Source organism: Myiozetetes cayanensis, unplaced genomic scaffold, assembly GCF_022539395.1.
Source record: "Myiozetetes cayanensis isolate MyiCay16 unplaced genomic scaffold, myiCay2020 scf10, whole genome shotgun sequence".
NCBI classification, from domain to species: Eukaryota; Metazoa; Chordata; class Aves; order Passeriformes; family Tyrannidae; genus Myiozetetes; species Myiozetetes cayanensis.
This window is the reverse complement of record NW_026086605.1, coordinates 7542732-7569420: the sequence shown is the minus strand read 5'-3', so window position 1 is coordinate 7569420 and position 26689 is coordinate 7542732. Positions and strand designations below refer to the sequence as shown.

General features: G+C 35.1%; 1 protein-coding gene across 4 annotated transcripts in view; it reads left to right on the top strand.

Annotated features, from left to right (window-relative positions):
• The window catches only part of ATRNL1 (attractin like 1), a 462818-nt gene that overhangs the window by 213548 nt on the left and 222581 nt on the right, over positions 1 to 26689 (top strand). For all 4 annotated transcript variants that reach the window (XM_050337075.1, XM_050337064.1, XM_050337088.1 and 1 more), the window contains exon 25: positions 16456 to 16517. In XM_050337075.1, coding sequence (XP_050193032.1) covers positions 16456 to 16517 — 62 coding nt within the window. The remainder of the gene's footprint in view (positions 1 to 16455; positions 16518 to 26689) is intronic.

Here is a 26689-nt window from a genome sequence, read left to right as displayed (position 1 = left end):
GGAGGAATAGGGAGAAAATTAAAACTCTCAGAAATCTTTTTTCAGTCTTTTCTTTTGTTACTGACACAAGGGCCTAATAACCCACACTAACAACCTGTGAGAAGGGAAATAATCATGCTTATTCATAGAATCACAGAATGATTGGAGTTGGAAAGGACCATCTGGAGATTGTCTGACCCCTCAAGGCAGGGTCAGCTAAACCAAGTTGTCCAGGGCTTTGTGGAGTCAGGTTTTTGAGTATCTCCAAGGATAGAGAATCAATACCCAACCTGTCTGAGCAGCCTGTTCCAGTCTTCAATCATCCTTGCAGTCAAATTTTTTCATTTTAAATGGAATTTCCTATATTTCAGTTTCATTGGATTTAGGTTCAAATTTAAAAAGGTAATTGGTATATAAAACACTTTTAACTTATCATTAAAAAAAAAATTATTGAGAATGTATTTGTACTGAATGAATTTTGCAATATAGAACATCTCATTTGTGAAAATCCATTGTAACCTTTAAGTGTGATCACGTGCTTCATTATACTGTTTCCCAACAGGATAAGCCAAGATTTTAGTAAACAATATAAATCAGCATTAAGCCCTCTACAGATGCATAAAATAACTGCAAACCCCTCTGACTTGCAGCTAGAAACAAATTAAGTGTTTGTTCTCAGAAATAGTAAATATATAAAATCTCTATTTTTTATAAGTATGTTCTTGTCTCAGTGAAAACCGTGAGTATGTTCTCAAGTGGACAAAAGGGTGCAGGGTAAAATGGAATGATTTATAATTTCTGTAATCAATGAGGAAAAAAAACAACCCTTCTTTTTGTCTGTAGTCAATGCAGTTAGTGGAAGATATCTTTCTGCTGGATTTTTGTCCCAGAAAACATACGGAAAATCCTTTCTGAAATACTCTGAGGATATTTCTTACACATGACTCTCGGCAAAATAGATACCTTTAAAATCTATACATGAGAAAATTCACCCTGCAGGGAGTAAATGGTATGATTTTAATTTCTTAACTTCGTTTCTTCAGCACTTTTCTGTGCTTGAAGCCAGGTAGTCTGAATTGTCTTTAAGGTATTCATCTCTTTGGGGATAGTATTGTTAATATTTGTGCCCTGCTCTCTTAAAAAAGCCTTCTCAGGGGTATAGAGTGAAATAATTGGACTTTGTCAAATATGATGATTTTGTGGGAAAATTTTTTGAGAAATTTGTTTGTTTGTTTCTTTGTTTGTTTTTAATTTCTACAACTTTCCAGAAAAATATTTCAGGGTTAAACCAAGTTTTCACTTCATTTTTTTTTTTTGAAGTCATACCTTTTTCGATTTGCACATTTTAGAAAAGTAGTTTTTCATTAGAAAGGCTCTTTAAAAGTGTTTTATGGGTTTTTTTGGGTCAACTCAGCCATTTTTAGAAATACTAGTTGCTATGGGAGTGACCAGAAACTAATAACAGCAACCTTGAATTTCCTAGGTTTCTGCAGAAAACCCCATACTTTGTGCTGACATTTTGTCTAAAATTAATGTGAATAATTGATGCTTGTATAAGTATTTTCTTCCATTTACTTCTGTGATGTCTGATAACATGCACTTGTGTAGGTGTCTTTCCTTCAGCTGGTACATTTAAGGTCATCCCTCTTGTTCTCTCATTAGAAATCTTGTAGGCACTTATTTTTTAAAATCAATCTTTGAGCCCAGAGTTGTTCATGCAGGACACACAGAGCTACATTTTGTAGCTTTGATTTTTAGGAAACAAAGCTTTGTTGGAGGGTTTCCTAGAATTTACCGTATTGCACTTTAGAAGCATTTTCCTAGTTAAAAGTAGAAATCATTTTACTGAGGCGTAGAGGAAGGCTAGAAGATACCCAATCTTTATCTGGCTAACTCTTCCAAATAGATTTCTTACTTATCACCCAACTTTTCAATCACATAAATTCAGTACAGAACATGAGGTGTTTTAGAACTCTAAACTTCTTTGTAACAGCAACTGAATTTTTTTATCTTTCTGAATGTTTTTTTTTCGTGCAGAACCTTTGCCCTGACTCATATACTTGCTTTGTCAGAAGATGTTATTCACTATTTTGAGATCAAGTTTTGCTCTGCAGACACCCTCTCTATTCCTACTCAAATGAAAAGAATCCAGATAGCTGAACAAGATCCCCCAAAAGCAGATCTTACTATTCCTGCCTTTAGTTGGTACAAAGTATTCAACATGAGAAAGGAAAAGGCACAGCCTATGTCTCGACAGAGTTCAGGCATTCAGCATTATAATTATGTAGGGCTCTTGAAAAGTGTTTTCATTTGCTCCCTGAAAGCATGAAGTGCTCTAGCTGCAAAAGTGTGTTTATTTTCTTCGGATTTTGATTTTGTTAAAGCTGTTCAACCGACAAATGGTTACTGTTCATTTGCACATGCCTAATTAAACAATTAGAACTTCTGGAAAATATATTGGGAAATAGGGGTTTTAAAAAGTGAGAATAAAAAGTGCTCTCTGTGCTGACAACTTTGAATATTTGTTTTCTTCTGAACAACTAAGGCCTTATTCAATTAAAAAAAACCTGACTGAAGCTCCTTGCTGTTTGTCCATGAGCCCATTCTGAGCTTTGCAGCCTCTCAGATCACAGTTCTGGGCGATACATTTCCTCTGTTACACTGCATTTCCATATTTCAGTGACAAAACTTTTGTTACAAACCCTGTAGTTTCATGGGAATGACTGTTGCCAGTTCTAGCAGTGTAGTTCATGTGTCATTTCCAAAAAAACCCAGCATGGCCAGTCTTGTTTTTTGGAGATCAGTGTCAGCTGAGCAGACCCTGCTCTTTGGTTTCACGTTGTTCTGAGTCTTCCCAAAACCCAGTTACTCATCCCCCTTTCCCCACCTCATTTCTGCAAATTATTGAACAAATGCCATGCCACAGGTTCCTACTTGCTACCATTAGACATTTCTTTGCATCTTTTACACTTCTCTGAACCTGACAGCATATCAGTCAATGATATATCAGTGATATATCCCCTGACTCTACAGAATGCATCACAAGACCGAGTAAAGTCTAGAGCTGAGACAGTTGTCTCTGTTTTTTTTTTCAAATTTATTACAGCTTGCAATATAATGGGAGTTTCAAATGAGGGATAAAAGTTGAATTAACATAACAAAATTGAATCACAATGTGTTCTGTTAATACTTATAATTTAATTTTAATTTTATTTTGTAAAAGTCTCAGTTGTCACTTTCTGGATTTTGATTACCTCTTCAAGGAAGAACATTAAATTCATTTTCTTCCTTATATATTATATATTTTCTTTCTTGGTATACTGGGTGTTTTCTTAGTTTAGTCAACCACTTCCACTTTATTTGAAGCAACTAATATTTTCACATTTGTGGGATTTGATGTTCTTTCAGCAGAAAATCTGTTAGAATAAGTGTTGTCCCTTGTTTAGATAACAGGACATCGTTCCTTACATACAAACTCCCATACTTTTTCTTCACTAGAATAAATATACAATACAGATAACTTAATCAGCTTGGATTTTTCCTCATATATTTCTATGTTGGATCATCTAAATTATGTAGGTTAATATGTGCCCTCTTCACTCTCACACCCGTGTAAATGACTCCCATACCCTTCTTTGTGTACCTGGGTTTCTTTTACTACAAGACGTGGATCTTCAGTGAAAGATTGAAATAATAACAAAGCTGATGAACATTTTCTCTGTGCAGTTTAATGAGATTTCTGTACCTCCCTTTGCCATCATTTCACAAGGATGATAAAAAAGTTTCACTTGGGTACACACAGACTTGAAAAAGCCTGCCTGATTTACCTTTTGGCTGGTTAAGGTCTTTCGTGAGAGGCAGGAAGGACTAAGCATTTGAATTTCTTTTCTTAGCATTCTGCTCTGAAATCCTGGTATTTCTGAAGCCAAAAGGAAATTGGTAGGTATTTACCACTAATAGTTAAGGTGGTTGTCACTCACCTGTGGGAAAAAAAGGGCAGACTTCTTTTTAATTTTAATTTTTAATTTTATTCTATGATAGTTGTGTTCATAGGATGAGCAAAATTCAAGTGTTTGTACTGTGAGTGGCTGCTGGAATGCAGATTCCTTCCTCTTTTCAGAAGTTTAATTGCATCAAATACGCTCACAATGACTTCTGCTCTCATTGTAGCAGTGCTATGTACATCAAGGAATTAGAGCCTCTGTCTTTCATGGTCTTATCAAGAGGTGAGGAGGGGAACAAGAAAAACACATCAATGAATTTCTCTGCTGACTGAGAATGCTGCTTTTTTTGGTTGTTTTACACATTAGAGAGGGGAATCACCGAGCACGGCGCAAAAAGATCAGAAATTGTAATTTCTACAAAGTGGTATTATATACATAAATCTTCTGAAAGACAGATACCTTTGGGATATCACAGGCTATAGACTTCTGTGTAATCCATTACCCATGCTGATATAAACCTTTGATTTGTGGGTTTAAACCTGAGGCAGAGTAACCTCATAAATATGCTAATCCACAGTAATCAAGAAAAGTGCTATTGCAAATACAAAATTTTTATTCTGCAGCTCCAACAGCTTTATAGCATGCTCTACATTTATAACAATAAACTTTGGGAAATTACTCTCTTCATGTTTAAGAAAATGCTTTGCCCTTTTCTTGTCATCTCACAATGGGTTTTACACACATTATTTTGAATGGCATGATCTTTATGCAAAATTCAGGGCATGTTTTGCCTTTTCCAACCAAGTATTTGATTTCTAAAATGAACACAACATTGCATAAATTTTAAAAATTCAGCTTTTGTAACCTTATAAAAATTTTATTATAATTTTTATTAGGCTGGAGAGCAAGCAGTAGGTTAAATGGTGATTGTCTAGGAAAACCAGCTCTACTGTATATGTCAAAAGATAAAGACTGGGAGAATTTGGAAAAAAAATTCTTTCCTTTTTAGTAGCACATTTTCCATGTCTATTATATGTATTTCTACACATACACATAGGCATGAATGTTGTGTAATCCCATGACCATCATATGGAATTCTACAGTTATTCAAACAACTGTAATACAAGCACAGTGTAAATTTGTTTGTTTGTTAAGGAAACATAAAAAGTATCTTCCATGCAAGAAAGAAAATAGGACATTTTTCCTGTTTATAAACTTCAGAATGCAAGACTTCTGCTTTTCTATGGGGGTGCAATTTCTGTGTACTAAGAAATCCTCCCTGGATGCTATACATGAAAAAACAGTTGTGGTTAAAACCCAGTCTTTTCAAGACATCAACAGAAGTTTTCTTCAGTTGATATTTCAGTTTTGCAATACTAATATTTACTTGGTAGATTTTGAGTAATCTTATTTCTAATCCTTGTCTAAGAAAAATTGAATTACTTTTAAAATGGAGGGAAAAATAACCAGTCAGTTCTGAAATAATTTATTTAATTAGTACTTATGAAATACCTGTCAAAAATGATGACTTTCTTGTTTCTGTAATCAGTAATTATGATTTTATTAGGTACTTGAAAGATTGAAATGTAAACACTGCTAATCTGAGCAATATAGTGTTTTCCAGGGTGTTAGGTTTTTCCTTTTTTTTTTAGGAACTTCTGTCCAACTTGACACAATACAACTCGGTGGCTTTTTTATCTGGGCCTGCAGTGCTCTGCCCAAGGTTCATTAGAGAGAGCTGAGGTCTTGCAGTGCTGAGTGGTGTATGCTGGAAATTTGTATTTCCAGAATTTCAGAGACTTTGGTTTTAACTCTTCCTGTGGGAAGATTTCTGAGCCACCCTCTGTACTTTACAATAACTGCTGTGAAGTGACTCTTTCGCCTCAGCGAGATGTTCTCAGATTCATTAGACAAATTTATAAAGTTAAATATACCCTGTCACAGTAGCATTAACCCTTTGAGTCCATTTTCATCCTTCAGGAAATTTTTTTGTTTAACAATCCATGTGGATTCTTTAAAATATACAATTCAAATGCACATCCCATCTCACCAATAATTATAGAAATGTAACTTAAAAATTGGCTGTTTAGTGGTAATGGCTAGGCATTTTCCTGGATGTAAGAACTCTGGAAGAAATCCAAATTGCTTCATCAACTGCAGCCACAGTTTGACAGAGCAATATGATAGTAGTGTGCCAGCACCAGCAGATTTAAACTTGCCCTGCTAATTCAATTTTGACATTTATGAAAACATCATATGGGTGTTTTGCATTTGAGGATGTATCCTTTTGACTCTCTCGAGAGAGGAGAAGAAATAGCACTTTAGTTTCGCTTTTTTGATGTGATTTTTTTTATTGAACCATTTTTCCTCAGAAATGTATGACACTTTGTGGAGTGAAATTAATCCGTGGGAGAAACTGGTTGGTGTAGAATCACAAACGATGTATAAAGTTAAAGATTTTCTGTGTTTATTTTTTGAATAAATGTAATTTACAGTTTTGATTCATTGTGGTATCCTAGAGCCTTGGTAGTTTGCCAGTTGTTTGAACAGGATTTTCTATTAAGGGCAGGGATTCCTGATGTTTTTCAAGCTCAGTGATCATGCTACACTAAATGAGAATCAAGGTATTACTGCACAGCACCCAGTTAGTTTCTCAGACTCTTTAGATGTATTATCACCAGCCTGTGCTTGAGCTAATTTAGATTTGACAGGAGAAAAATCTAAATTACATTGTCTAAACGGAAATTGTTTTTCTGAACAGGAGTGAATCATAAAGGGTGTTGAACAAAGGCATATTTGGACATGGCTTGTAATGGTAGCACTGTAAGTCAGAGGAGCATGGAATTTTTTTAAGAGAGTCGAAGATGAGCCTGCAGTTGTCAACATCAAGAAACAGAGAAACAGAAAGGGAACAAGAGTCCATTTTGCTTTAAAAAAGGTCAATATTAAATGTGTTTTGTTTATCAGAAGACCAAGATGCTTGATGTTGAGAGGGAGAGGCTTGATATGTCAAATGGTACACCTCTGATTTAGGATGACCTTAGGAAATTTGAAGATTGGTGCACAAAAACCCCGTGCAGTCTGACAAGAAGTGCAAAGTCCTAAATGTGGTGGAATTAGCAAACATCAATTTGAATATTATAATGTGCTCTGATTCCACTTCAGGCAACACCCAAGTGTGGGTCCTCATTAAGAGAAAATTACCCTCTTTTACTCAGCTCTGGTGGGGCTGGATGAGGAATGAGACTCCAGTTTTTTGTGTCCCAGTTTAGAAAGGGTATTAGAGAAGGTGTAGAGAAGTTGAGAGGGTCCAGTAGAAATGCCACAGGGATTTTTAGGGGCCTGAAGCATACAGGCTGGATTGAAGCTGTGGAGTTTGGGCTTGTTTAGTCTGGCAAAGAGACTCCAGTAGCAGGCTACAGTTACTTGGGGAGTAGTTACAGAGGTGATGAAGCCAAGTTCTTCTCAGTGTCTTTGCAGGCAGTAGAACAAGGGCGAGTGGAATCTGCACCTTGGGGAATTCAAACTGAACATTAGAAAAAATTCAATGTATTAGCAAACTGAAGCGAGTTTCCTGGAGTGGCTGTGGAATATTCACTCTTGGGGGTTTTCAGAACTTACCTGGAGAAAGACACTGTTGACCTGATCTGATGTTGACAGTAGCCTGGCTGTGAGTGGGAAGTTGAACAACATGAACTTGGGGTGTTTCTTCCAGCGCACAGTTCCGTGACTCTGTGATGATAACATGTAAGAGCACATTCTGTAACAGGTGCAGCTTTCCTAATGCAACGCTCCTTAATTTATCAAGTCGTAATAAGATGTCAGAGGAAGTCATAACAAGAAAGCTGAAACCTGGTGTTGAAAGGAAAATTCAATTCTAGCAAGTGACAGAAATGGCTTTTCCCTAATGTAGTTTGACGAACGAAACCGTATCGTCATGCAATGCTTCTCTTTGTAGTAGAATTTAATCATTCAACTCTGCCTGACAGATTCTCTCACTTCATTCCCTTCACTTCTGTATCTTATTTTCCTGCCTGTCCATTTAATCTAGCCAGGCTTTTAAAAACCAGAGTTCTGGAAGATGTTGTCTAGAAATCTGCTATTTCATGCAGTTTTAGGAGATCTCAATCCTGCAAAGATTTATGCCTAAAATAACTTTCCGGTACTATAGGTCTTTGTGTCAATTACTTTTAATCTTTTTTTTAAAATTTAATTTTGAAACATGCCATTTCTCTCTCATCTATGTATTTTAATTTTCTTTCATTCTTTCATTGACTTTAATATTCAATATTTCAATTTCTTAATAATGTCCACATTAATCATTATAAAAATGTAAAATTTTTTGCACACTGGATAAAACTGTAAGTTAGATAATGGTTCCCCTCCCACAGATTTTCTCCTTGCCTCGGTGGAGGTTATTAATTGAGGATTCTTCTGTGTGGTATGTATTTGTTCGTATGTGTACACAAACACAGAATTAAATAAAGGAGTGGAATAGTGGTGTGTGCATATTGAATTTAATAGGCAGAGTGCCTATTAGGTAGGAAAAAAACATCAGCTGTTATAACCTTCTTTAAGAATGTCTTTCATCTCACTTGAATACAAAACTAGATTGTCTTTCAGCTCCTCATGACTCCAAATAGTGGAAATAATATCGTGTAATTATGACATTGTTTGAGAAATGAAGGGGTGGGTATTTGGATAATCTAGTGTATGCCACCATGAGAGACAGGACTTCAGCGTGCAGAGATAATTTGTGGAAGCTGTTTATCAAGTCTGAATGTGAAGGCTGTGATTCTGAATCTGATTTTATTTGTTATCTTTCATTTTCTATTCATGTTATCAGTATGAACGTTTTGTTATCACAAAATCTTATCATCTGGGAGGACTGTTTGTCAACATCAAACTAAACACTTTGGAGGCATCAGCACAGTAGAAAGCAGTAGGATTCTGCTAACATATTGCTTCTCAGATCATTTAATCCCAACAAGATAAAATGTTTCTTTTGCCTGTTTTATCATTAGGTTGTTTTACAGAAATACCCGATCAGCACTGACAAACCATGGGAGAAATTTATTTCAGCTAACATTATTTATATTCTAAGTTTGACATTGGGTCTATAGTCTAAACTAATCACAGACTCCCTGTGTTGTTAGCAGAGAGAAATGGCAGCTCCATAGGGTAATTCCTGACAGGTTATGAGAGTCCCACATCTATTTCAGAGTCACTCACCTATGAAGTGCCTTCCCATCTCTGATGATTCCTATAAGCTGGCAGACTAATTTTGACTAGGGTCACACATTTGACTAGACTTGACATATTCCTCATGACAAAATTCAGATAAATTTTCTTCAAAATTTCTTTTTCAAGTTCTAGGAAAGCCAATATATAAAAGAAATATGTGGCCTTTTAGCCTCCATGTGATTAATATTTCCTTTATTTAGACAGAAGTAATTTGTTGGTAAATTTGTCCTCTTCCTATCATGTTTTCTTGGAATTTCTGTTTTCCAAAGGTAAAGAAATGCATTTTGTGCTTTGCCTCACAGGTGCAGGTCACTATTCATAGCTAAAGCCTTATGTGAAAGAAGAGCCAATACCATTTTTTACTCTCTCTAAAAATACCCTAATATATAACTGTGCTTATGATTGTACTTACATTTAAACAAGAAATCAGAGTAACTTACCTTTTCCTTTGTAAGTGTTGATTATTCAGTAATCTTGTGTTTACTGAGTTTAAAGATATCTTTAGGTTTCACCCCACCCTATCAAATTTATTATGTAGCACATAATAATGTCTCTAAAATAGCTTATACTTAGATCTCTGCAGTCATATTTCTAAACTTCACTACAACAAAAGCTAAGTGTGAACATTTATTATGTATTTAATTTTTCTAACATCCCATTTCCAAATTAGCACAGCATTTGATCTTTCCTATTTTCCTTTTAAAAAAGATACACACAAAAATGTTCCCACTGGCACAAATATTTTTTCCACAAATATTTTCCTCAGCTGACTTCTGTATTTGTTGTCTAATGTTGCCTCACTCAAAAAGTGTTCCTCAAGAAAATGTAAATGATAGACAATAAAATATGTTAGCCTTTATGTTCAGTCAATATCCATTTCTTCTGATTCAATACATACATAGTACCAGTGTGGGAGTGTATAATAGTTTTATCCAAGAACAAATTAAATTATGGTTTTGATGATACTGAAGGAAGTAATAATTCTGCAGGGTTTTAGATGCATAATCAACACAGTCCAGGCAGTTTAGTTTGGGTTATGTCTGACCTTATTGCATTATGTTTCCAGGTTTAATAATTAGACCTTCTACCAGAGTTTTACCATGTATTTATTTTAGTTTCTCTTGTTTGTTCATTCTTAATTTATTAACAGTGGAAGATGAAAGAATTGTACTAAAGGAAGTATTTGTTCATTGTTTGAGAGCCTGAGCAGATAGAACTTCAGTGGGTAATGAAATGGAGCATAGATTAAAATTGCTTTTTGTGTACATTACTTGAATATATGAAACTTTTCATGGATTAGCTTCCTGTTTACTGCAAATGTGGAATTTTGATTTACTGAACTCCACCTGTGCTTAGTCTTCCCTTCTTTTTTCCTTTTGCACAATTGGTTTCATTAGAATTGCAGACACGGCTTCTTGACAGCTGTACTTTTAAACTAAAACACAAAATTCTGAGGGCAGACTTACTATTTCCATATGAAAGATGTCCCTGAGTTAGACTTCCAAGATTATCTCATTTTTGCCGTGGAACAGATCTTGACCTATTGTTCTGTAGGACTCCGTTATTGCCTCGTGTGATGGTCAAGGTGAACATGAACTGGAGCAATGGCCAAAAAAATGAATCTGTCCCTGCACACGTTAACTTTTGAAGCTGGAAAAGTCTGTGTTCAAAAGTTCTTCCTGTTCCAACAGACGTATTCCATTCATCATTATTCAGTATAAAGTGCGTTCCCCACATCGTGCATGTAACCAAAACATGAAAAATTAGGAAATACCTTGTTTTTGAAACGTTGGTTGCAATGAATCCTTGTGTGCAGTGCTCTCTGGCATATTCTGCTGGCTGTCTGACTTTTGAATCCTTAATTGGTGTAAAAGATTTGCCAGCAGTCACAATGCCTTGTCTTCCTAATGGATCAGGCCACGTAAAAAATGTTGGTTTGTTTGTTTTTTCAAAAGCATATTTTTCGAAGACTTGAACATGGCAGAGAAAAAAAGTTGGAAATTTCTTTTGCTTGTTGGAAAAATACCCACTGTTCATCTATCACTCATCGGCTTTTTCTTCATACACCTTTCTATCTCTTAAGACTCTGAGCTGGAACCTATACATAACACATTTGGCTTCGGGATTCTTTTTGTTCTGTTTCCGAGTTTTTATGACTCTGGCTTTTAGAGTCTATATTAAATATGTATAAATTACATAATATATAATTATATATAATAATATATAAATTGGTGTTATTTTGATCTAAAGGAATACAAGCATAGTTCACTATAAGATTGTACATGAAAATTAAATTTTAATATTTAATACCACCAACAACAAAACAACAATAATAATAGCTCACAATAGTTTTCAGATCCTCTAGATAAAAATCCAAGCAGAAATGTTGATAGAAAAAACACCACTGACAACACTGTTCCTAAAAGTTAAAATAGCAAGAGGGATTTTTGTAGACTGAAGTTTGTGTCTTCTATTAAGCCAGGTGGATACCTGGAAAAGTTAAACTTGCAGACACACAAGCTCTTCTTCATGTCTGATACAGAAGCATCAGACTTTGAAGCTAAATCCAAGTTGAAAGCAATTGCTCAGAGTTTAATTATAGAGCATTTTTCATAAAACTCTGCAGTTCTTACCTCTAGGTCCTGCTTTTCACAACTTCTGACAAGATGAACCTTTGGTCTAGGATACAAAAAGTCTTGGCTTTAGCAGAACCATTAGCTTTATGTCACATTACAGTTTCCATGCACGTGCTTATCCCTTGGTGTTTCACAAGTTATAAACTATCTATCACTCTTTTTAGTAACAGCTTGCTTACCTTATCAACTCATCTTCCTCCCTCACCCTTCCACTCTACTCCACACAAGAAAACCACACGAGAAAGATCTGATATGTGATCTAATATACTAAAATAAGCAATCTTCCCAGCTTCTTTTTTGGTCTGAATTCCTCTGTTCTGAGTGTAAAAAGAGCTTGCATGCTTAAGGGACTGGCTGATTTTGGTCTTGTGGAATAAATATTGATGCATGCAACTCATTCTCATTATCATAGATCCTCATAGCTGGAGTTTCAGCACTATTAGAACATTCCCAACTATCCCACAAAAATTTCTCTTGTCAATTGCTCAAGGTAGAGATCCTCAAACCATATGACAGCTTTCATTCTTGGTGAAGGTGACTCACAGATTTAGGAAAAGCTCTAACAACCTCCAGGGTTTTTTCTGTGAACCAGGGGTTGAGATTAGACTTTGGAGTACAAAGCTGGAATTTGTAAGCCCTGTGATGTTTTTGCTTCAGCAAATCCACTATTGCTGGATACTCTAATAATCATGTGCTTGTAGTTTTTTAGCAGCAAGTGACAAAACTTGAGGCCAACTATAGATCAAGTGGCATCAGTTTTATTCCAGAGACATCCAAATATTCTAACCAGTTTATAAGGAAAAGGAAATTAAGCCATGTTATGAAATCACACTCAAGATTTTTTTTCATGTCTTGTAGACTCTCAGAATATTATTCCTTTTTTTGAGCGCTACAGTTTTGGATGACATGATTGTGAAAATCATAACTTCTGATTCACCTTAATATTTATAGTTAATTTATTTTCCTTTGCTGTCAATAGCAGAGTATTTAAGAAAAATAAACATCCCTTTTGTAGGTTTCTGCAAAACCTGTCATTATTTGTGCTTTAAAATGACAATTTTTCTGTACCAGTATTGGATCGTAAAAATCAATGAAAGCTTTGACCTATAGACAAACAGGGAAAAGAACTTCAACTGTTGCAGCTTATGAGAAGTTTTCTCGTGGTTCCCGTAAAGGTGAGAAAATTGTTGGAAAATATTTATGATAAATGGCTGTCTATTAACTTGGCTTTGGACAGAAACAGAGATCATGGGCAGTTACTGAAATATCTCTGCACCTCTACCCACTTCTGTAGCTGCCACATTAATGTCTGTCCTAACTTTTCTTTTAGAAATCTAATGCTAGTGAACGAAAGAATTAGAATCTGCACCTGAAGCTCTATTTCAAGAAATGTTTTATAGTATTATAAGTAATCCTACTTCCATTTGTCAGTGTTAAAGCAGAAGTGTTGTTCCTCTTTCTTCAAGGGAAATAGTTTTATGCTGGAAATTCTGTGTTAACTCACAGGGGTTATCCTTTGCCATAAAAAATTACATTCCACATGGCACTTGGTTCTATTCTATAGGAAATGATGGAAAGGATATTTGTCTTCATCTTCATTTCTAAGAGAAGATAGAGATACTACTTGTGGGATCCACAAGCTTTTTAGATATTTTGAGGAAACTGAAGGCTACTTAGGCATGATAAAATTTAACAACGGAAATGTTTGTCTTCAGTATTTCTTAACTCCAAAGTGAAAACCTGGGAATTTTCCTTGTCTTGTCCCTTATCTATGTAGGCACAAGCAAAAAGACAATAACATTCATATCTGTATTAAAACCTCATGGAAATAAATCTTTTTAATTGTTTGCTGTTCCTTTGTATCAGTCTTAGGTTCCTGATATTTGCTTGCTTCTTTGTGTTCTACTTATAATTAAAATATGTATTCTTTTTGTTAATATTCTGTGTTGAAATTAGTCTAAGATGCATGGTACTGTTTCTTCAGAAAATGCTGTAGTTTGTCTTTTGAACATAAACTCTAATGTAATTATTAGAAGATTTCTGATTAAAATTGGAAATTACTTCTGGGATGGATCATTAACCATGTTTTCTTTAAAGTAGGAGTACTTTCAAAAAAATCCCGTACAACCAAACAAGCAAGTTTTACAGACAGGAATTCTTCTATAGGTTTGCAAACATAAACTCCAGCAAAAGAACATTCCAGTTATCTTGAGTAGATGATCAGATGAATAGAAGTTGGAAAATGTAAAATCATTCCTTCTGTGTCCATTTTTGTGCAAAAATGATCCATCCCATCTTGAGTTTGGGAACATGCAAATCATTTCAACATTAACAGGTATATAAAATCAGTATTTGCTGTGTGTTGAAAAGGATAAATTAAGGCACTTTAGTTTCTTAGAAGAATTTGAGGTAAAACTTTCCCGATATGACTGTGATGGAGTTGTGGGTTTTGACTGCAGACTTTCCCTTGATTGTAGTTGTTTCCAGACTCACAGGTGCTGTTAAGGAATTCTGACACTTTGAATGAAAACAATCGAAGTAATGCAAAATCTAAATGGTCCTTCAACCAAGAGCTTTTTAACAGGTCACAACAGGCAAACTGTGTGAAAACTGGCATGGTTTTTTCTCCTTGTGTTAGTTCACTATCTGAAGTAAGGTACTTGTAAAAAACATTCTGGAAACACCAGCACTTAAGTTGAATACCACATAGTATTTGAAGGAAATCCAGCCTGCATTGAAAGTAAAAAATTGAGTATGGAAAGCTTTTTCATGCTTTTTCATACAAGGCATACTTTAAACAATTGTTTATGTTCAGTATGTGTTTTATGTTGGGCCAAAGAAATCTTCTGGTCTTTTCTCAGATGTTATCTTTTCTGCATAAAATAAAGGTTACGTTGCCATTAACAAATATTTTGACAATTTTTTTCACTCTGTAATTTCTCTGCAACTTTTTTTATATTTTTACTCCTTAATTGTTCTTCATTTTGGTACAGTATTCAATATGAGAGTAGGCTAAGTCAAAGTTTCTGAGGATTTAAAATTTCTGCTTATATTGGACAAATATGAAAACATTTGTCGATTAAATTCAAGTATTGAGTCTTATTTTTTTCTTTTTCCTGCTTAATTCCTAAATGTTACTCAGCTTCTTGTCTTCCCACAGGATCCCAGGCCAGAATGTAGATTTTGCTCTGATTCAAGCACAGCAATCTACTTCAAATATGCACATCTAGGCACATGTCCTCTCTAGAGAGGAGGCAGATGATAGCACCCTAACAGTTTAATATATTAAATAACATTCTGATTCCATTATGAAGTGTCTTTCATGATATTTGGGGCTGAGAAATTTGAAGTATCCGCTTCCTGTGCTGAATTCCAGAGCTCCTATAATTTTTTTCATTGCTTGGAATTGTGGAATTAGTGAAGAGAAAGGGGAAATGACATTTCTGAGGATGTGTTTGTGTGATGGTGCTCCCTATGCTTGTTTCTGAACTGATACTGTTTACATACTGTTCCTTCCTTAAGCTTTTAAGTAATCTGATCTATGTTTAGCTGTGTTTGGCTGGCACAAGGCACAGTAACACCATTGCAAGGCTGAAGTTTACATTTCAGCTTTGCTCTAAAATAAAAAGAGAGGAAAAAAGTAGATTTTTGAGTATCATGAGGTATCGTTTCAAAAGTTCACGTCAGCTGGGAAAGGGAATCAGAGAAATTTGGTGTAATTACAAGTCAAGATCAGATCTTAAATGCACAAAGATCTCTAAAAACAACAATTACTTGAACAGACTGTGAATATAGTTAGATAAACATTTTGTACAATTCAAAGCAGAAGATTCTGCATGTCTTCATTTTGATAATTATCGACTGAAAAACTGAGGCCTGAAGGGACTTGTGGATATTTGTAGATATAACTTAAATATTTAATATTGTTCTTAACATTGGCAGAAAGAAGTTATAATAATAAGTATAGGCCATATTGCATGCAAGTGTGAATGTCTGCTTGTGTATGCCCTCTTAGAGATAATTCCTAAATCTTCATGAAAAATTACAGCAAGGAGCTGAACTAATGCATGCTCTGATGAGGCTCTAAGAATGTAGCCCAAAAGAATATTTATTACTTTTTCTTTAAAGTAATTTGCTTTGAAACTGGGTTTTTTATGCACCAGATTTATCTTTTTTTATTAAGTTAACACATGCATTAATTTTAATATTATGCAATTAAAATATTTAAAATTTATTTATTTTAAGTGCTATATGTTGTTTGTCTTCTCTAAAAACTTGTTTCAGTGTAGTTATTAAAGTGGAAAATGGTGATAGTCAAAACAGTTGACTATAAAGAAGACAATTTATAACAATATGATTTCTTAATATTTTGCATATTGTTTTTATATGTTCTTATATTGTTTTTATTGTTCACTAAGCAGTTATTTCTATTAACTTTACTTCAGTAAAAAGACCATATTCCATTGTTTGTATTTTGACACCAGCAGAGATATGGGGATTAGTTGCTCGTCTCACTTTGTGATAAATGCAGGTGTGTGCATGCTAGACTGAAATTACACTTGAAACTAATCATCCACAGAGCCATAAAACCCTGCCCTAAAAAGAGCTGTTGAGTCTGAAAACGTTGTAATTTACTTCTATTTTATTTGCAGATTGCCTTCTCACAGCACAATACTATCATGGATCTGGTGCAGTTCTTTGTCACCTTCTTCAGGTAAATTGCTTTTTCTGTCTTCTGACTGAAATCATGCTGATTCTTGATCATCAAACCTGTATCTTAACCAGCTTCTGAATCTTGAGAAGTGTCTAAAAGGAAGCCTTCAAACTGTGTGCCCTAATTTGCACCAGTGGAGGATCCAGGCCATTGCCCTGTAACTACAGGCAGCTGCTGGAATCTTTCATGTCTTTCATATTCAGTGGTACAGTCTTCACATTTCATAAAGATTTATGCTATATATTACAGTGATTAAGAGAAGCCAGCTAAACTCAGACAGGTCATTTATGTGTGTGATTCCTTTATAAACACTTTAAAAGAATTATTGAAAATGATGGCTCTGTTCAATAGCTTGTTATTTTTAATAAAGCACACCAAATCACTAGTCATGCTTTCATGTGTTAGAGATTAATTGTGAAAGGCAGTAGGTGATGCCTGAGATCTGGTTGTGGCAGCCATGTAGGAATGGGCTTCAACTGCAGATGGACAGCTATTCTGGGATGTGAACAAAACTCCACTGAAAGACTTCTTGAAAGTTCAGCTGTCTTATAAAATGTCACAAAATTGAATATACATGGATTAGTTACAGTGCTTTGAAATCTTGCTGTGAAGATATTCCCCAATAACCATGAAGTGTTCACAAAATGTGGAAAGTGACAAATACGTTCATCAGACTTTCTGTATTTCTAGAACAGCCATGCATTTATTTCACAAGGTCTCAGCACAGATTTTCTGTTTACTTCAATCACTGTGCTCTGAGGAACTGTATCTGAGGAATTAGACTCTTAAATACTGTGAACAGACCAAATTCTGTTTATTGCTGTCACCAAAACGCGCACAGAAATGAGCAGAGCCTGAAGATTTCTGTGCCAAATATATTGGCTAGTGGAGAGGGCTTTAGTAGCTGATGTGAAATGCCCCATTTTTCCTCATTCACCAAAAACACAGCAATAAAATGCTGATTGCCTAAAGTTCAGTCTAGTAGACTTTGAGATTTTAAGTATTTGGTTGTCAGGGGTTTTGTATTTGGGGTTTTTCCTCTGTTTTTTCTGGGAGGCCAGCAAGATCTAAAAAATTATGCAAACCTTGAGATGACAAACTCGTCTAGAAGAATGCAAAGTCTGTCCAAGTACAAGAGATCACAGAACCAATCCAATCATGGGTAATATCCCATGGTAAGGATCCCAGCATGGGATCCTCACTGACAGCAGAGCTAGCAGTCAATCAGTCCATGTAGATGATCCAAAGAAGCAACCATGGGGTTGATTGTCACTGGACTATTAGTTGCAATGTGTTGTAAATAAATGCAGGGAAAGTACTTAGTTTACCCTTTTCAGAATATCAGAATGAAAGATTTCCAGTCCAGACACCATTAAAACTTTCAGGAGCCACTAAGTTGGATGTTATTTCTACAGGATCACTATTCTAAACAACCTGAAGAACACTTATGACTGAAAATCATAGCAATAACTGATTTATATTTTTTTCATACTAGTGGACAAAGTTGTACCCAAAGGACAGCATCTAAAAGTTCTCTCCTTGTTGATTGATAGTGTTTGAGCCCTTATTTGAAAATTTTGTTTCAAAGACTTGTAGTCTAAAAGAATTATCTTAATAAGGGTTTGTTTGTTTGTTGTTTTGTGTGGTTTTAGTTTTGTCTGTTTGTGGGGGTTTGTTTTCCTTTGTTTACTGAGTAGGAATGTGCTGTATTATGACTGTGGCAAATTATGTTGGTAACAGGTCATATTTACTAGGATTATTGATTGAGAAAATAATTGTGTTTAAAGATAATTTGAATGTGCTTGACAACAAAACATATTTCGACATGCTTTGATAAACATACATTTGCATTTCTCCCATCTAGTATTGTATTTCTCATGTTTCTGAGGATGTGCCATAACACTGTTCACCCTGGCTGCCTAAGCAAAGCAGCAAATAGGTTAATTTGACAGGAACAGCTTTTCAACAACCATTCAAAACTATAATTTAAAACTGTTAAAATAGGTTGTGTGTTCCAAACTAAAAGAAGAAATGAACATTTTACTGCTTGAATCAGAAACATCAAAATAACAAGCATTTTTAGAACTGTCCTGATCTATCAAGATGAACTATTTTAGAAATATTATTCTGTAAGAACTTTATTTAAAACTATACATAAAAGCAAAAACTCAGTGATTAGCGCTGCAATTAATGCTTGGTCTACCAAGATACTGATACTCTATATTCTAGAACAAAAAAATTACAGAAGTAAAAGTTCTATTGAAAAAATAAGCAGAATACTCTTGAAGCTGTAGTGCTCTACACCATGATATGAACAGTTAAAAACCCTTCCTTATTTAATTTCATTCTCTTCCTCCTGGAAGATTTCTTTGTATCTACTCGTTCAATGACCTTTTCTCTCGAGTAAAAATGCAATCAGTTATGTAAGAGTAGGAACAGGTTTCTAACTGTCTTATAGAAAGTTTGACATCTGTGTTGCTTTCCTCAGTGCCTGGAAGACTTTTACTGTCACACAAATTGAAAAGTGTGTGACTTCTTTTTTTCCACCTGCTTTGAAGAAGTACAGATCTCATTAGGAAATTTCACAGGCAGCAAATGTGAATGCTCATTCTTCTTACACTGAAGAAATGCAGTACCCACAGTTAAAGAAAGTCTGTTCCTGTATTACCCTGACCACTTAATATGCTAAAGTTTAGAGGTTTTTTCCCTAAATTATAAGTGATAAAAACACTTCTAGTGTTCTCTAGTCTTACGTGAATACATGGTTTAGCTGAGTAGGTGCCAGAACATTTTTTGGCATTGCATAGTGGTATAAGAAGTAGCTTTATTTTCTGGAAAATTATTTATTTTTTTTCTTTAGGTCCTATTTTATCGTGTAAAAATTGACTGTTCAATAATTGTTATTTTTTATTATATATGATTTGAGTAAATCCAGAATTGAAAGCCAATAAACACTTGATTTCTTAACATGTTTTTAAACCAAATTTGAACAGTATAACAGAATTTATAACAGGACTCATGCATTTCTTGAAAAATTATTTTTATTAATAATCTTAAGCAGGACTTATGGTAAGAAATGCGGTTTTATCTCAGAAACCAGGCAAGCATTAAATCAGTGCAGATGACAAAGTTAGCTGTTAATATACTTGTGATAGGAAATGATATGCATCTGCTACTGTCATAAATACTTTTTAAAAGCCTGTTTCAAATACATGGTACCAACTATTAACTAATCAGCACTTCCTCTGAGTGTACATCCTTATGCTCCCAGAACTATTCCTTTCACTGTCTCTGGCACTTTGGGTGGAGCTGGCAACAGTGGATTTTATATCTGAATGGAGTACTATACTTTAGTCATTTTTATAAAACTTTTCCTTACCATTATGCATTAAAGAATTCAAATTTTTTAATAAGTAGAGCACTGTTAAATAATGCAGAGAGTCTGAAAGTTTGTTTTCTGTGTGCTTTTAGAAACTCCTTAAAAATGTATGGTGATTTAGAATTAGAGGTACATTCTTTCTGATAAATCTTTCTGTGAGCAGAATAAGTGAGAGAAAACAATATTCAAAATATACCTAGTGTTTATTGCAGGAGGAGGAGATGGGTAAGGACAAGCATGAGCTACAATAGGAATTTCAGCAGACACTGAAGAACCAGGTTTATTAACCCCATATGTTGTGTGCAATGGGAGAATTCCTTCTCCCTATCAGCATTCTTTACTCTCTACGCCTGGCTTCGTGTTTTGTTTTTGTTAAAATGAAGGATGATAAATTAGTGCTAGATTCTGGCATGCTTATCTTCATGAGATCACATATTGGTCTCCATAAGAAAGACAAAACACGGTGTGTCAGGATCAGATCTCATCCACCAGGGCTGTGTCCTCAGAAAGTGTAGGAGTCTTATAAATCTAAATTAGAATATTTTATGGCAACGTGAAAATCAAGTCATCTTAGCAAAATGGATTTTACATTTGGGGCTAGAATAAAACTGATTTTTACTCAGTGATGCATTAAACAGTTTTCACCTCACTTAGAAGCAAATAGTTTTTTGACTTCCACTGGGACAAGCACGTCCATACTGTGGTGGACAATCTTGAGTTGAATTTCCTTTCTTTAAACGTTTGTTTTGAAATTTTGAATGTAGCTTTACGTCTCCCACTCTCTGAATCACACAGAATCTTTGTCATCACTGTAGAGTTATTTGATATATTCATATTTCCTGAGAAGGCAGTCACTGCTATTGGCCTGCAGGCAAAGGAGATTCCCCAGTACCATTGGATCAGCTGCTCTTCAAAACAATGGATGAGTCACTTAATCCATCAGTGAACAGACCTGTATTCCATTATTTTGTTCTTGTTTTTCTTCTTTCTGTGTTTTTCCTTTGAGTCATTTGGAGTGCATGTGAGTGCACTAGAGCTTATCATATTTTGATTTCAATAGACATTGTTCCTCAAAATATGAAACAGTTGCTCAGACATCTGAAGGGGACCTATGTACTTGCTTGATGTAAAACAGGTGTGGCCTTTTCCTTCATTCAAGTAGGTGCATTTAAATTTTTGAATTCTCACTTCCTTCCTGTATCAAATACAGTGAGAGCTGTTTGTTGTGCCCCCTGAAGTGCTCAATCCCAATTTCTGCTCTGTTCATAATAACTAGAAATAAGTTCTGGAATTGCTTAAGTGCAGAGAGTAGTTGTAGGGTGAAGACTTGTGTAATAGTAAAAAGACTTGAAAGATTTTTTTTCCCCTAGTCTTTTTCAGAGAGAGCAAAAAGAGAAAATCTTAAATTGCACTCTTCATCATGTGTGATGCTGTAGCCTAGCACTCCAAAACCCATCTTGTCACCACTTCTTCTTTTATAAAATCTCATTGGAGCCAAAGCTGCCACTTCTGTGGCAGTATTCACCACAGAGGTCTCCAAAGGTGGTGCCTGAAACACACTTCTCAAGATCCTGAAGAAAACATGTTGTTTTGTTTTTTTTTTAGACTCAGTGCTTTGTGGGCTCTCTTACTCTGAGACACCTCTGGCAATGTAGTCCTTTTAGGGATGTGTCTTTTTACAGCTGCATTATATTTTTTATCCTAAGAAGCATCGTAGATAACTCACACTGTGTTTGTTTTGGTTTCCTACATTTTGTATTGTATTTTCCTAAATCCGATTAGTCAATTGTTTTCTTACGCTAAAAGAACATTGGCGCTCGCAGCTATTTTTCTTCTAGACTCCTTAATCCTGGTCACTTTTTTTTAATGAAACTCCAGCCCCACCATGCTTTAAACAAAAGAACTAGAACAGGTTTTTCCTCTGTGATAAATGGGCTTCAAATTTTGCTTTTGTCATTTTAATTCCAAAGAGAAGGAATTCAGTTTTCTGATGACACGCACCGGTTGCGAAGTTAACTTCCGAAGTCTTGTTTCCAGACGTAAGCATGCAGTGAAGTGAGGTGAAAGCTGATGAAGGAAAACAATGACAAAAAATAAAAGGAAGTAACAAATATTAGTGTTTTCCTTCAGGCAGTAATGTCATTGACCATTACAGCGAGTGACAGGCAGCTCTGCCAAGCACTGTGCCAGCCTGTCTGTGCAGACGTGGTCGGTGTGGCATGTTGGGGAGTGAGTGACATCGAAGAAATGAGCAATCTGTTCATGGCAGCAGAGAAGGATTCAGGGTCCCCGTGTTCAGCTGCAATATGTCACAGAAAGAGAGAAAAGAGAGTGCCAAACGCTGTGTTATGCTGTGATTTCTATAGGTGCTAAAATCTTACATCCAATTATTAATTTTGAGAAGCGACATCTGAATTCAAAGGAATTAATCTAATAAACTTTGTTTCCTGGGATACAAATTAAAATATTCCAGTCAATTTTCCTGGTACCAAATGAAGCACTTTGTGTGGAAGGTTTTGGGTTTTTTTTTGGTTTATCTCTTGAGATTCAAGGTGGGGATGCTTTGTCTTGTCAATAAGAAGCGAAATTATGGAAATTCTGCCTTGGACTCCAAAAGCTGCACTAAGCACAACGCAGTAAAAAGCAGTTATATAATGAATTTAAGTGTTTAACCTGAATTTATTCTGCATGTGTGACCCAATTGTATTCTGTGTCATAGTTGGTTTTTTATGTTTTCCATAATTTTTTGTGATATTTTAGGAAAACACTTGAAAGTTTCAAAATAATGTTTCTTTTCTAATATGTTTTGAGTTTTTTTAGTTGCAATTCTAAATATCAAGTTGAGGAGGATTGGGCTTTGTACTCTTTATCCAGTACAATTTGAGAATTCTTTGTGTTTTTCTTGAATGATGCTTCTTTGGCCTGGACACCTAAAAATCCTCTGTCTGTTCTGCAGGAAAATTCTGTGTTAATAGAGCTTTAATAAGGAATGTTATGACTTTTTTTACACCTAGCCCCTCAAATATATTAGCCTCTTTGGAAAAAGTATTGGAAATGTTACATAATGAAGGGAAAAGTATTTTACCAATGTGTTAAATCTATTGATTTTATTTGAGTCTATTATGCTAAACAATGCTGACATGGTATGTGGCTTTCTAAATGCATTTTATGTTTCTGTCATTTATTATCAAAGAATGAAAGCTTCACTAGAGAGTGCAGTGAAAGATAAGACTGGGGGGAAAACATTAAAAAAAATTGAAATTATGTGAATCTTTTGGTTTGGAAGGCTGCTGAAATTTGGCATTGGTGACAGTTCTTCTTCCTCAAATTCCCTAATTGACAGTAATTAGAATAAAAGAGTCTGTTTTCCCCCATTAAGTATAAATTCTGAATTAGCATAAATCAGCAAAACCATTTCAAAAAAACTGAAGCAAAAGCACAACTATTTTGAGATAGAAACAATATGTTAAATTTCTAATGGTTCTGGAAACCTTCTGCAGAAAATATTGAATTCTGTATTTCATAATTTGTCCACAGATTCAATGGACATAAATTATTTTTATTTTCTTTTTAGGTCTGGGTTGGTTTATTTTACATACAACATCACTTGTTGAGAAAAATATAGAGTATTTCACCCATGAAGGGCAAACCCATAAAATTATATGAAATATGGAAGTCTTTTCCATGACTAAAAGAAACATAATCACACTTTATGAGTGTAATGTTCTATTTATTCTTTGGAGATTAATTTCAGTTTATGTGAGATTAAACCCCTTCGATTGTAAATCTTTTTTATTTGCTTCTTCAAAGAGGTGAGACGAAGAACTACTGAGAGTTAAAGTTCACATCTAGAGCTTTATTGCCTGGTATATTTCAGAGTCCTTTTACATGGTTCACTTTAGTCTGATATTGCATTGGCAGAATTAGGTGGGAATGTTGGTTTTCTGGATAGCATCCTTATGTAGAATGTATCCATTTTCCCTTTTTAGTTCTATATAAGATGTTTGTATAACTGAACATTCATTCATATTTTACTGTAGTAGCTTCTGGTATGGCTTGTGTTATATTTAAGATGAAAACACAACTTTATGTATATATACATGAATTATGTATGTAGGAAAATAGAAATATAAAATATATATGTGTGCATTTATATAGTTGCTTTTTAATAATTATTTTCTTTAATAAGATTATTTAATATCCCCCTCTGTTCTCTATGAGATTTTGGTGCATGTACTTAATGAGAAAAGATCAATACTTTTTTTCATAATAATTTCCCCTGCAAATTATAAGTTCCCCATTCAAACATTTCTTTCTTCCTTACTTTCCAAAGGATGTTTCATTGCACAGGAAAGACCAATAAACCCAGGTTTTACAGAGGCAGTTGTCAGAGATGATTTTAAACTATTATAGGAGTTTATGACTCAGGAGTGGAAGGATTAAGTTGCTTTTCTGGATTCAATATATATTAATAAATCATTTTACATGAACATAGTAAGAGTTCTTAGTAATAAACCAATATGTATTATATGATTTTTCATTGCCACTGCATACTTTAAAACATAATTTATATAAAATGCAGTTGACATCATTGTTACTTCAGTCTCTCTGTTTTTTTAATGCATTCAGAGCTTAAATTGGGAAGCTTTATTAATACCATTATTGATGGTTTAGTTTATCATTTTATTTAATTTTTCTCGTCTTCCTCAACAAAATTATTTTTATTACCTTTCTAATAGTCGTTATAAAGCGCTGCTTAGAGACTCAGGATATGCTTTTGGCACTGTCTTGGTTTTAAGGCTCATTTCCCTTTCATGTATTTCTGTTAAGTGATGTGTAGCAGCCCAAAAGTCCTGGGCTGTATCAGCACGGTGGTCCTGTGGAAACCACTCAGAAAGCTCGGTGGCACAGGGGTACAGCTGCCCTTTGCCCATCCCATCATTCTGTCCCCTGTGCAGTGATAAAGATCTCCACTGCCAAAACCAGTCTCAAAACAGAAAGGCTGCTCCCATCACAAACATTTACCACAGCCAGCGGGGCACTGAAAGGCAACAGGCATCTTTTACTACAAGAGGTCTTCATTACTTCCCAAACAGGTTACCCTTCAGATGCAAAAGAACTGGAGAACCTCAACCTGGGGATCTAAACCTTTGTTTACACTTTATTGTACACACAGGCAGTGCATTGTGCTGCTAAGTGTGGGTGCTTGGGGGAATCCATGAATGCCTTCCATGGATACTGGGCTGCCCCACAGAGTGCAGGTGTTTTTGGTAGAAGTACTTGAGTAGAAGCAGCTCATAGGCTTGTCTTTGATTTTTGTTGTTATTTATTTTTTTGCTTATCTAAGTAGTAAAATTATCATATTCTAAAAGTCCCATTCTTCTCCCATAATACTTACTATATTTATTCTATTTTATTTTTATATTAATCAAATGTATATTCATATGTATTTCCCACAGGTATACTCGAAATCTTTTTGAATGGAGTCAAAGTGTACATACATAAATGGTCCAGTCTTCTGGGATGCAAACTTCTTGGATATTTTAGAAAGTAGTATAATTGGGATAATTGAGACTCTACTTGTTGAAGAAATACTGAGCTTAGATCACACAGGCCCTTCCTTACTTTGGTGGTTGTTTGGCTGGGCAGTTACTGATGGCCTGATGGTTGGTTAATGAGAATTGCTCAAAAAAGAAAAGGGTACAAACTATGCAACTTAATTCAGCTGCAACAGGTCAATGGTGTCACCTCCTGATCACAGCAAGTTAGAGTTGTTCAGGAAGCACCTAAAAGCTGGTGCTACCTTCGTGAAGTTGGAACAAATTCTTTGATTTGGTATTTGAGAAGATTGAGCATGTAGCCATATATGAGATGATTTCTTAAAGGGGCTTGACTTTGAATATTTTTTAAGATACAGCTGTAACACAGGTCACACACTATGAGAAATGATGTTTGGGTCCGATACTGCTAGAGGATATAAAATTCCTAACCCACCAGAGTACTACTGATTCAAAAATGGAATTGCAAGTTCTGAGATTTAGGCACTATCTACAATTTTTAAAAAACATCCCTTAAGAATTTTGCTCATGTTTGAGTGTGCCCTCCAGTGGCCAGCATAGCAATGCAGTTCTGTGACATCTGTAAAGATCAATGGTCTCAGATTTTAGTGGGTTTCTTTACTTCAACCTAAGTTTAAACAGCCTTGTGTTTTCCAGGTAATTTTCTTCATAAGACCAGGGAATGAGCTACTTTCTGAGGGATTGCTGTACAGTCTTCCTCCCCTAGTCAATAACAGTCATCCAAGATAGAAGTAAATTTTCATCTTCATATCCTTTTACTGTGTGGAAGATGAAATGCTGTAGAAAGATCTGTTATGGTGGTCTGCCAAACTGCTTTCCTTCACAAAAACATCTAATCTTTCTGGTTCTACTGCACAGAAAATCAGGGATTTATTACACAAGAGTAGGGTTCGCCCTAACCCATTGCCTCTGAAAACATGTTATTTATAAAGCTTGGGATCATCAATGATCAATATCTCATCTGCTGGGGAAAGAGAATGTGTTGTCTTACTTTCTGAATTTTTACTCAGCAGCCCAAGCAGTCTGTCCATGGCTCCAATTCAGCCCTTCTTCTTCCTTTTATTTTATTCTGAGAATAAGTACCAGTTACATCTGTTTCTGGACAGAAGTGTTCAGTTTGTGTGTGATTCTAAGAGAGAGATGTTCTGAATACAAGAGTTGCAGTGTTTTCCTACACCAGGAATAGGGAATTCTTTAGATGTGTCCTCCTGTTC